At 26.3% G+C, this 13,537-nt stretch overlaps 1 protein-coding gene across 1 annotated transcript; it reads left to right on the forward strand.

Moving 5' to 3' along the window:
- The first annotated feature begins 8,799 nt into the window (after positions 1–8,799).
- On the forward strand, positions 8,800–10,128 carry LOC129911901 (uncharacterized). Its single transcript, XM_055989902.1, has 2 exons — positions 8,800–9,678; positions 9,746–10,128. Exons 1-2 carry the CDS (start codon positions 9,535–9,537, stop codon positions 10,073–10,075), a joined length of 474 nt encoding a protein of 157 aa, XP_055845877.1. The 5' UTR covers positions 8,800–9,534; the 3' UTR covers positions 10,076–10,128.
- Positions 10,129–13,537: the final 3,409 nt, after the last annotated feature.

Consider the following 13,537-nt stretch of genomic DNA (forward strand, 5'->3'; position numbering starts at 1 on the left):
TACTTCTTAAATCAAACACAAGTTAGATCAGAAGCTCATTCTTTATACGAATAAAAAATGTCGTCTTGTGTTAAGAGCTTGTCTTTTATAAAACGAAAAAAAAAGTTAAAGTAATTTTTTTGGAAACATAATCAAAAAATTACAATTTAACTTTAACATCTTAAAATCGAACAAAAAAAAATATTTGTTACAAACTAAAAGAAAAAGCAGCTCTTTACCTTTTTTTATTAAAAAAAAACTGCTAAATATTTTGCACGCCTTAACTTAAAATTTAATGAAACTATCAATAATTTTTTTTTTTGTTTTGGTGTGTGTCACTACTATTTTTTTTTTTTTTTTTAATCTATTTAAGAATTTTTCTTCGATAAACTATTTTTGAGGCCTTTTTATATACTTAATTAAACTTAAAAAAAATATGTAAAATATTTAATAAAAATACTTTGCATTATAATGATAAATTTTCAAACATCATTAAGCAACATTACATCCATCCAAAACTTCAAAAAAGAGTGCATAAATTTACCTCTCTTTAATATTTCAACTCTATCTCTTTTATGAATTCGTATTGTATATTAAAAAATTATTATACAAATTAATAAAATAACTTTTAGTTCTTGCTTTTTATATAAAAGAACACAAAAATACATTTTCATTAAGTTTTACCAAAAATAATTACAACAAAAAACAGCAAAAAAAAAAATCCTTAATCAACTATAAACAACAACAACTGTTTTACCCTAAATGCAATTCTATATGAAGTATAAAAATTAAATTTAAAAAATAAATTCTTATCATTAAAATTAATTTTTAAGACAAAACAAAAAATAAAAAGTTTAAATTAACACAAAATATTTATTAATTGAAATAAAATTTTCATCACAATTTGCCCCCGAAACAGTATAACACTTTAATTCAAAAACAAAACCAAAAAAATCTTTAAATTTCTAGCACTGTTGAATTACTTTCACACAAAATGCACAAATTTACTAAAAAAAAAAAAAAAAACACAATAAAAGAAAAGTAATAATTATATTAAAAACCAAAAATTCATTAGTTAATTTAAGCTTAAATTAAAAATAAACATCAAAAAGCAATGAAATATATTTAAGTCGTCTCACCTCAAACCCTCACTGAAATTCTTCTAACGAAACACAACAATATCTATGCTTTTTAATAATAATAATAAAAAAAAAAAAACTATATAAAACTTTTTAATTCAATTAATTTTATTATTTTGCTTAAGGTTTAACCTCTGCAAAAAATAATAAAACAAAAAATAAATAAAAAATCAATTATATAGGTATACAACTTATGTAAATATATAAAATATACATACATATATATAAATAATTTATAAGTCATATTAAAAAACAAAAAATATTTAGGAAATAATCTTGTATCTATCTTAATAAAAATAAAATTAAAAAAATTCTTTGAGCGAAAAATGTTTTTATTATTTTCTGCTTACAATTAACACAATTGTTATAAATAAAATTAATAAAAAAAAAATATTATTATCATAATATCGAGGACAGTCCTATACTAAGCAATATTAACAACAACAAGAATTAGTGATAAATTATTAAAAAAAAATTAATAAAAATATAAAAAAAAATACAATTCATTAAAACAAAATTCAATAGTAAAAAAAAAAAATAATGTAAAAAGCATTTATACATTGTAAAAAAAAAATAATTAAATAATTTGTGAAAAAAAAAACAGAAATTCTTACATCAATAATAAACAATATAAATATACACCACATTATATATTTTATGAATTTTTAAATAAAAAAAAAACAACAAATTACTGAAAAATTAAATTAAATTAACAACAACAAAAATATTATACAAACAAAAAAATCAATAAAAAAATAAAAATTGTGTAAAATGTTATAAAAAAGTCACATGCATTAGCATAGCGCAGACAAGAAAACAAACAAATATTACATAGCCTTATAATTATTTAATTACATAAATTTATTATTAATTTTCAATATATCGCAATAATTGATAAACCAACAATAACAAAAAATTAACTGCAGCTAGATTGTTAAAATGAAAATAAAAAAGTTTAAAAACAAAAACAAACACGGTTTTATTTAAAAAAACAAAAAAGAAATACTGTACAGATAAAGTTTAAAAAAAATATAAAAATATTGACAGAAAAAAAATAAATAAATAAAATAATACAAAAATATTGCTAATGCAAAAAAGCAACTTGAATCATTGTTAAAAGAATAATACAAAAAATAAAAAAGTTGAAAATTTAATTTTGTGATTTTTTTAAGAGAAAAGTTAACAAAATAAATAAAATATAAAATTATTATTGATGAAAAGAGTTTTAAATAAGAATATTAAGTAAAATAATAATAATAATAATTTATTATGTATGTGTGCCGTTTATTAATTAAAAAAAAAAAAATGAAAAATTAAATGAGAAAATGAGTTTTTTTTATTTCCTATCAGCAGTAACGGTTTTGTGGCAGTGTTGAGTAAGTAGAAACAGATAAGCATAATTTAAAGAAATGAATGCTAGTTACAAACTGAAAGAACCTTGAAGAAGGAAATCAGAAATAAGTTCAAAGATTTTCAGTTGGTTTCTCTCTGAGAGTTACCACATTACTTTAAATAGGTTTCGGTTAAGGTTTGAGATTTGTTTTTAAAAATCAAAAATAAATGTTATCGGTTGAGATTTATTTTTTAATTTTTTAAATTACTTCTCAAAGGTTGAGATTTTTACAAAAAAATAAATGGAAAAAGGCAATCGCAGAAAATAAATCAAAAATTGTTAATTCAAAGCAAAGTCGAATATGTCAAAAATTTCTTTATTTTGCAAAAATAAATATGAGAAGGATGTTTGTTCTTAGTTTATGTATTAAGTTCAACTAATACTCTCAAAGTATTTTTAACCCAAGATAATATCTCTTTTCGCTTAAGGGGTAATAACACCTTGTAAACCACGAAATCGAGCGTCATTTTCATCAGCGTATAAAACAAAGAAGAAATATTATTTTCTTTTGGTGTTTGCTTAGTTTAATTAAGTATATAAATAGGTAACAGAATAAGATAATGTTAATTTTTTTAATGATGTGAAATTTTTTAAATTACGGTGTAGTTCAGGGTCATAGTAAAATCCTGTGCTCTCATCGGGCGACCAACTAACTCCTACAGTTTTTAACTGATTGGGCTGAAATTTTGTGTGTAGCTTAAAAATACTATTCTCTAGTGAAGTACGTAGGATTTTTTTGAAATATTAAAATTTAACGATTTTATGGTCTTTTTTTTCAACAAATTTTGTTTTTGGAATGAAATAATTTTTTCAAACTAATGCCATTTCTTTAAAAATTGATATTTCAAAAAAATCCTACGTACTTCACTAGAGAATAGTATTTTTAAGCTCCACACAAAATTTCAGCCCAATCGGTTAAAAACTGTAGGAGTTAGTTGGTCGCCCGATGAGAGCACAGGATTTTAATATGACCCTGAACTACACCGTAATTTAAAAAATTTCACATCATTAATAAATTTAACATTAGCTTATTCTGTTACCTAGTTATATACTTAATTAAACTAAGCAAACACCAAAAGAAAATAATATTTCTTCTTTGTTTTATACGCTGATAAAAATGACGCTCGATTTCGTTGTTTACAAGGTGTTATTACCCCTTAAAATAAAATGTCAAGATGAAAAATGTCCTTTCCAGTGTGATTTGAGTCGCTTGGACGACCAATGCAATTTCGAATATTTTAGCAGACCGATGTTCTAATTGATAAATTTACAGATTATCTAGATTTATTTTATTCTATCAGCGATAAATCTAACTAGTTGACCGAAACATAAAAAAATAAAAAATAAAGTTTTCTCTCAGACCTTGACCGAAATTTTTCTTTTTTAAAAATAAAGATTTTTATATGACCTTTATTGGAAAATGGCAACAAATGAGTATTATTAAAGAACCTTTCAAATGGTTGAAATTTATTTCTGATCTCTGATTTAAAGCCCGTAAACCACATTTTTATCTTATTTCACAAAAAAAAAATAAAAGAAGACAAGACAAAAAATTAACTTCTAAAATTTCAATGAAAAAAATAATTAAATTAAAATTAATTTAACAACTGAATTATAGAAAAACACTGCTTAATTAATGAAGTTGTGGTTTTATGAATACCATATAAAAAAAAAACAGGATGGGTCCTTCTGCCTTTATCACACATTTTTTACTTCTCAGTAACAGTATAAGTCATTAATAATTTAATGGTTTTTCATCCTCTAATGTCTACAAAAAAAAAATACCAAACGCGCGCCTAGTTGTGCCCGATAAAATTTATAGCTTGAAATATTAAAACAGTAGGCGTAAATAATGTCGCTTTTACACCAGCAACAAATCACAATAATTTCTGCTATATTTTTGCAATTTATTACCATAAACCTGTTAAATGAAAAAGAATGGGTAGAAAATATAACAATTTGTCAAAGGATCTTTTAGTAAAAGGAAACCCAAAAAATAGATCAAATCAGTAGTAAAAATCCTTTGTCGTACAATTTATCATACACTATTCCCTGTCTGCAATACTTTTTGATTCGTCTTCTCCTGATAATAATCCAATATCTGGAAAATAAAATTTTCCCACACTTTTTGAATGCATTTATGGTTTATGAATCTAAAAATAACCTATTGAATGCAATATACAACTCAAGTGTATACGCAATCCAACTTCTCAAAAAAAATACCAGATGACATTCCTTTAAATGAATTCACTTGCTGCATGAGTTTGACACTCTCGCTCATGAGGGCTACACATGGTAGAGGGTCAATAGGGCGTCTATGTGTGAATTTTGAAAAAGTGAACATTTATGATATAAACATATTTTTGAAGGCAATCTTGTATTCTTTTATCTACCTAGTGATATGAGATGGTATATGCGGCGCCAATAACCTGCATTCGTTAGTTAGGAATTTTTAAATTCAATTAGTTGAGTACACTTGAAAGAAGGTATTATTTTAAGATACATGTCATTATAATAACGAAATCACTAGAGAGGAGTTCAATTTAAAAAGTTGTTCAGGTTAAAATTCTCTAATTAAGGGATTTTGGTAATTCCTAGGGGTGATTCTTTTTAAATGTAACCTGACTACAATATCAACCAATATTTATGTAGATAAGTTTATTTTTCTTAACAAATGTTTTAGGGCCAATTTATTCACACTCTATTTAATTTAAGGTCGCCATTTAAAAAAGGAAATTTTATAATTTGCTTTCAATTTTTTGGCTACTTTAAATTTAATGAAATGTGAACCTGATTAAATTTTGATCTGCATTTTCACCAAAAAAAAAATCAACCAAAGAACTGAATTAATTAAAAACAAATTCTTTGACGGAAGCGTTTTAGAAAGAAACACATTTGTTTTGTGAATTTTTTTTTTTTGAAGTGACAACTTCTTTAGTATCGTAGTGATTTGAAACAAGATGAAACGAAAAAGCGACACGAAAAATCAATTGATCATAACTTTTTTGTTTCAATAGATAGATGAATGAAATTTATACAGTAGATAAAGGTAATTAAATAAATTATAATTCTGCAAAATTTCAATTAATTTCATATTCAAAATTCTGAGATAACGGTGAAAAGACAAATTTATTTAACTTTAATACGCATGCTGATAATATTACCTTTCATTTAATACATCACACATAACGGTACGTGCTCTACAAGTTTTATAATCTTTAATTGAAAAAACTTGAAAAATACCTCAAAACACCTGTGAAGAGTAGAGGAAGTACCGTAATCTCAGTTTGAAATTTCGACATATTTGGCTTTAAAAAATTCTTACTTTTTTTGTAGGTATGGTAGAAATATGATTGAAGCGTCATATAAAAGGTGAAATAATAATGATAAAAAATTTATTATAGGTTGTCTTTTAAAAAATCGATTTAATGGCGTTAGAAGAGAAAAGAGATTGATTGTTTTGCTTTTTTTATGAAAACTAATTGGGTTAAAAAAATTCTAGCTCTTTTTGTAGATGTTGTATAGACAAGACATGGTCGATATAAATATTTTGAGCTAAAACAATAAGCTTTCAGATGGTATAAAATTTATTGTAGGTTGTCATATAAAAAAAGTGATGGAATAAAAAAAAATATATATATTTTCGATTTTTTTAAAATGATTTTTAAGGTTTCACTTCAACCACGTGTGAATTGCACACATGATTTTTTTTTTTTAATGGTCTGATGAATTTTTCTTCTTATTTATTGAATGATAATTTGAACGACAACGACATACCAAATGTTTTTCAAAATGTCTTAATTAAAAAATTGAAAATAATTGTAAGAATTATAATTATTTTTAAAAAATACTTTTGATTTAGTTTTTTTTTTTAATAAAAACTCAAACTAATTCAAAAAATCTACTTTTTTGGTATTCTCTATCTTGCACAGAGAAAAATAGACCACATAAAATAGAACAAAAACAATAAGATTTCTCTATGGTTTTCATCCAAGAAGGAAACCTTATTAAAACAATCGGGTTTTCCTTATTGTTTTAAAATCTGCAAACAGATAAAAAAAAAGATGACCAGGCTGGGAATCGAACTGGAGACTTCAAATCTTTAGTCGCCCACCTTACCACCTGAACCAACCTGCCATGAAAATATTGATCGCGATTTTTGTTCTAGTGCTAAGTTGCAAAAAAAAAATCAACTTTTCAGTCAAATTTTAATAAGATTTTCTCTATAAAAATAATAAGAAATCTCCTTAAAAAAACCTTATTAATCGTTGATTTTAATAAGATTTCCTTATGAAATGTATGGACGGTAAAACAATATGGCAATCTGTTAGTTTTTAGCGGGTCATATTTTTCTCTGTGTGAGGCATTTCCAATTACAGTACTTTCTTAATTAACGCAACTAATTAAAACAAGGGTGGTTGCAATGACCAAGTAAATATTTTTTAGGCTCTATCGGAGATGAAAAGCAAAAATATCAGAAAATCAACACTTACAAATAGTATATTTTATGCAACAAATTTTTGTTATTATACGATAAGTACGTAATTACGTATGTTTAGTTCTTTATACAAATTGAATTATTTTATTTCGAAAAAATGGGATATTTTTGTTTCGATTTTTATAGTTTGTTAGATTTTAAAAATTGACATTTTTGAACAATCAACATTTTTTCAATAGGTAAGAGTTAAATTTTGTGTCAGTTCATCGTATTTTTATATTGAAAGTTGCACTTATCGAGTCAATTTTTGATAAAAATTGGGTTGTTGCGAAAATCGAGGAGTTGCGTGAATCGAGAGTTGCGTTAATCGAGAACGTACTTTATACAGGGTGTCCCACAGTCTCCGCCCCAAACGAAAACCATGGGTTCCTGAGGTCATTTTAAGTCGAAAAACTTTGGAGGTAATTTTCTCATTTTCGTCCGGTTTTCGAGTTATGACATTTTTTAACATTTATGTTTATTTTCTTAAAGAAAAATAACTTTTTTTTCAAAAAAAGACTACTGAAAGTAATTAAAAAAAAATAAAAAAACTGAGTGAATTTAAAAAAAAATAAAAAAATTTAATATAAAATTAACTTAAATGAATTAAAAACTTTTTCTAAGCTATTGTGGCTAGGAAAAGAACAAACAGGTAAAGCTGAGAAAAAGTGTTAATTGATTTAAGTTAATTTTGTAAGTTCACTCAGTTTGTTTATTTTTTTTTTTTATTAAAAGACAGGATTTAATAATATAAATATTGCTTCTTGAACTTTTTATAGAGAATTAAATTTCCAATTCAAATAATGTGTTTTTAAAAATTGATACAAAATATTTCCATACCAAAAGAAACAAAAATAATCGAAAAATTCGATTTTTGAGTTTTTTTTTACTTTTTTTAGTTGTGTCTTTTATTTCCTCTGATAAAAAAGAAGATTAAAGTTCCTTCAATATGCTAGGCTTACTCAAATTTTTCATTGAAAATAAACCGAAATGACTGGTTTTAGGATTACCGGCAATTTTTTTTTTTTTTTTTGAAAACTGACGAAAGATATTTTATTTGTATGTATCGATCAATTTTTCGTTTTAAAAAACATAAAATTTAAAAGGATTTTCTTATGATTTTAAAATCAAATTATAATAAAAAAAAAATTGTTTTTTTATATAAATTCTAAGGGAAACTTAAAACATCTAAAAACACACTCGGAACAAATTAATAATATTAAATTAAATTCTTGGTAACCCTAATCTATATTAAAAACATATCAACAATATTTATTTTTAAATCAAACATTCCGTATTTGACAGATAGCAATAAATAACCCAAATAAAATTGCACAAAATGTTTCTCTCTTTAAATTTTAAGTACCGCATATGTACATGTCCAAATGTAAGCCCATAAGTCATAACTATGATTTCTCAAATAAAAATTCCTATATATATCAAAATATAAAACTCGCTTATCACCCTCAAAACCCTTTTACCAAAGCAGTTAAAATTTTTACGACCTTCTTATCATAACAAAAGCCCGAAACTATTTATAGAATGAGTATCCTTAAGTGCGTACCAAGTATAGTATTTGTTTGTTTATATTAAGACATCGAAAATAGTCCAGAGAAATGCGCAACATGTGTTCAAAATTCAGAGATACCCAACTGATAGTTCAAAAATAAAAAATCAAAAAAAAAAACACAAAAATAATTATCTCCCGATGCTGATAAATAAATTTCTGTATCTTTTCCTCAAGTTGATGCTCATCATCAGCATTTTGGTATTTGGTTTTTCATTTTTCAATATTAATAAAAATTCTTTTTTTTTTTTATTTTTGTTTTTCAATATACAAACAATCATTGTTTTTTTGAATTTATTTTTGAGAACACAACAAGAGCGCAAAGTGGCTTCCCATGGTCTATTTTTAGGCAAGCCCACAGCCAGTGTGTAAAGATTTGTGTTCTTTGGGTTTTTCAAAAAAAAAAAAAAAAAAAAAAAATCAAGAGCCCTGTAGAGAGCAAAATGCAGTGTTGGCTCTGACGAGAATGAAGATGAGAACTGAGGAGTGTGTTTGACATATAAACAGGCGGCACTATAGTAACACCAGCCAGCCATAGGCAAGATACACTACAGACTACACACATTGGATATTTATAGATACTTTGTACGATTCGGAGATATTTACAGATACTTTGCATCCATATGTGAGGAGAGTAAAACATCACTTGGCAGTGAATTTTTTTTTTTTTTGGTTTTTCAGTTCCATTGAATTTTCTTCTTTTCGAATTTCGAATCGCACTTGTGATGGCCTAAAAAAAGATTATGAAAACTACATGAACCATCATTCCACACCATCCATAGAGGCCATGTGAAAAGGGTGTAGTACGCACATGAAAAATAAAGTGTTCGAGCGGGAAATCTGATTTTGTTTCTGGATTTGGAATTTTGAAAAACTCGAGGACGTATAAGGAAGGAGTCACTTGTGTTGGCCAAATCAGTCTGTCAGTTGCTGGATCAGTGAGCGGATCAGGAGAGGAGACACAAAAATTTGAAAAACGATGTTTAAACACACAGTTACTATGGATACGTTTGGTGAAAGGATAATTAAACGAAATCCTTCTTCGATGATGTCAGCAGAGAGAAGGATAACTGCTGATCAAATTTTACATTTGTGTAGACTTTTAGCAGATCAGTCAAGAACCGTAAGTTAAAATATTCCAAATCGACTGATCAAACAGTTTCTAAAGAAGATTACAAATACATTTTCAGAAATCCTTTGATCGAAGAAGAATTGAAGAAGATTGTAGCAGTTCAATGGAAATACAAAGTGAAGATATAACAAGCAGTCGATCATCGGATCAGGAGTTTTGTGATCGAATAAATACCTCAGAATGTCAGAACCAGGAGAGAATTCTTAGTCATGATGACCAAATTAATCCATCAGAAAAAATAACAACAACCACAACACCCGTCATAAAACAAGTGAAAAAGGATATTTTGAATAAAATTCGAAATCAAATATTTGAAAGAAAACGTCAGAAACTTGTGACAGTGCAGAAGAAGAGAACTGTCAGCAGCGCTGTTTGGCGACCTTGGTGAATGAAAACAAATACATTTTTTGCGGTGCGGTAGTGATATAAAAATAATTATGTTGTGAGTTAGAAAAAAACAAAAAAAAAAGACATATTGTACATAAACATAGATATTTAGATAAAAACCAAAAAATAAGTTCTTCCAAATTTTCCAAAGAATTGTTATTTCTAAGAAATTTAGTTAAGTGTTTTTCTAAATAAAATAAAATTTAAAAAATATAAATAGACTTGAGACTTGTTGCTTATTTATAGTTCAACAATGTTTGCTGATGATATGCAATTGATAATGAGAAAGTGATAATATTCTTTATAACTTCTTCTACGAATTTCTTTCTTCGTTTACGTTATTAAAAAGATTAATTAATAATTTTAGGAGGTTCATCAAGCCGTTGATTTTAATAGAAGAATTTAAATTAATTTTAAGTAATGTAATGGCCTTTAAAAAAAAGTTGAGAGACAAATTAATGAGTTAAAATGCATAATCAGCCAGTTAAAACAAACCTTAGACACATACACAGAGAAAAATAGACCACATAAAATAGAACAAAAACAATAAGATTTCTCTATGGTTTTCATCCAAGAAGGAAACCTTATTAAAACAATCGGGTTTTCCTTATTGTTTTAAAATATGCAAAAAAAAAAAAAAAAAACGATGACCAGGCTGGGAATCGAACTGGAGACTTCAAATCATTAGTCGCCCACCTTACCACCTGAACCAACTTGCCATGAAAATATTGATCGCGATTTTTGTTCTAGTGCTAAGTTGCAAAAAAAAATCAACTTTTCAGTCAAATTTTAATAAGATTTTCTCTATAAAAATAATAAGAAATCTCCTTAAAAAAACCTTATTAATCGTTGATTTTAATAAGATTTCCTTATGAAATGTATGGACGGTAAAACAATATGGCAATCTGTTAGTTTTTAGCGGGTCATATTTTTCTCTGTGTACATATTTTCAAACTGTGATTTGAATAAAAGAACTTGCAGAAAGAGTGTAGTGGGTTCTTTTGTTGTTAAACATTTGGAATAGATATATAATATTTGAGTGAAGATGACTTAAAGCCCTAACCATCATTATCTACATTATCTATGTTTGCAAATTTGACGAATTCTGTTATAATATAATGCGTTCGGAATGGGTCGGATGCTTTGAGGCCTTAAAAATTAAGTGTTTCATTTTATCTTAAATGGAATGAAAGAAAGAAATTCTGGAGCTAAAGTTCCTTTAGTTCCTGAGAAAGCTTCTCAAGTTTCTGTATAATGCACAAATTTCGAATGGACTTGACCAATATGGTATCTGTAACAAAAAACTTGCTGACCGGTTATATTTAAACAAAAATTTCACGAAAATTTTTTAATCCGTTTTGGAAATATGGATTTCTCAAAAAAATTATGGAATTAAGATTACTTAAACGTTTAGTACAAATATTTTTAGTTGAAATCAGTTTCGTCATTTACGTTACAAGGAAAACGATTCCAATTAAAAACAATTAATTAAAAAAATAAATTGCACGACTGGGGTCGCACGTACTTGCTCTTATGCTTAAAGTAACTATAATGTTAAAGCTTTTTATTCAAGAAATTTAAAATTTGATATTTTGAAGAAATTTTATAAGTAGTATAAAAAAATTAAATCTGTTTTTATAATTAATTAAACTCCGTTTTTAATTATCTTAAAAAAAAAAAACAAATATGCCATTTTATTTCTTGTATAAAAAGGTATTTTTAGAAAAAAATTTTCGAAAATTGTAGGAGCCGTTTTTTAAAAAAATAATTTTTTATGTATAAAAATTTTTTAACATTTTTCAAAAAAAAAGTTGGTATGCCATTTTGAAGAAATAATTAATTTACATATAAAAACTAAATTTCAAAATTTTTCATTGATCCGTTTTCAAAAAATTGATTTTTCAAAAAAAAATTTTGAAATATTTTTTAAAAATCCAAAATTGCGTTTTTTGAAAATTTTCTAAATTTTTATTATTATCTTTACTTACACACGTTTGTATAAAAATTTTCATTTAAATCGGGTTAATGTTGTACGAGATATTCAGAAACGAAAAAAACCGTTCTATGACAGGTAGCGTTAATAACGGTACAAAAAATATTTTTTTTATTTAAAAAGTTGGCTCTTATGTGTAGTACTACACACAAAAATTTTAATCAAAATCGTTAGAGTAGTTTTTGAAAAAAATTAACTTTTCTATTTCCGTTATATGGCAGGTACCGTTAGTTTTGGTCATAAAAAAAAAATTTCAATTTTCCCTCTAGGGAATCACCAAAAACTGCTAACTACCAAGTTTGAAGAAAATCACTTCACTCGTGTAGGCTTCAGCTCCAGATAGAGACAGACACACAGACAGACAGACAGACAGACAGACAGACAGACAGACAGACAGAATTGCCGGACCCACTTTTTTGGCATTCTCCATCATCGTAATGTCATGTAAAATTGTTATCTCGAGTTCGATTTTTTTTACGAATCCTAAACTTGCCCTATAGTACCTATATCGCAAGTAAAAATATTGTCAAAAATGTAAGAAACTAAACTATTTTTATTTTTATCTGGCAAAAATAGTTTCATTTAAAAACTTTTTGAAACTGTACGTTTTTATGTTTTAAACAAAGCTTGAATTTTTTTTAAATAAAAATATTCCATTTTAATTAATATTTTTTTTTTGAAAAAAAGTTGATAAATTATCTACAGAATTTTATTTGGTTGAAACTTTTACTTTTAGATGGTGTAGAATAAATTAGTAGCTAGTTCTTCTTCTTCCTTTTCTCGCTGTTATGATCTCACTGTCGAGGGGATTAAAACTATCCCACGTATCTGCTTCACACTAGTGATCCTCCTGTAGGGTTCGCCGGGTTGATCCAGAAATCAGCGGCAAGCCTCTCGATTTTGTATTGATCCATTTCTAAGGCCAACTGAATGCGTTTTTGCATTTGCTTGTACCAGCAGTTTTTTTGGCCTACCTTTATTTTTATTTCGTGTTGGAACGTAATATGATATTGCCTTTTTGACGGGGTTCTCAAGATTCCATTTGAACATGGCAATACCAACTGAGTCGGTCGTGTTAAATTTTTTTGGAGATGGTATTTTTAACATAAAGGCTTCCTCGGATCTTCGAACTTCTTATTCTATCAAGCTTTGTTAGTTCTGCTGTCCTTTGAAGCATCTTTTCTTCTCAGTTGCCGTTTTCTTACTCTACTTCCTTTTATACATTGTCCAATTAGCTGTTATCCTAGAAAAATACTTTCAGAAACGAAAACAACCAAAATGACGCATTTCTAAAATTTTTTTAGTAAATGCCCGAAATGAGATGTTTTTTTATTTATTGTATGTAATTTAATTTCACATAATCCAGTGTCCTACGCTATAAGAATTATAATATTTGTAGTGAACAAATTTAGTAATTTTCTTATCTATAACCTAAAATACTTAAATACTAACTTACTTATGGTGTTCAGT

The sequence above is a fragment of the Episyrphus balteatus genome, chromosome 2, assembly GCF_945859705.1.
Source record: "Episyrphus balteatus chromosome 2, idEpiBalt1.1, whole genome shotgun sequence".
NCBI lineage: Eukaryota > Metazoa > Arthropoda > Insecta > Diptera > Syrphidae > Episyrphus > Episyrphus balteatus.

Coding starts and splice junctions, on each gene's coding strand:
- LOC129911901 (XM_055989902.1), top strand. CDS start 9,535: ATGTTTAAACACACAGTTACTATGGATACGTTTGGTGAAAGGATAATT. Junction 9,679..9,745: donor TAGCAGATCAGTCAAGAACC/GTAAGTTAAAAT, acceptor ATACATTTTCAG/AAATCCTTTGATCGAAGAAG.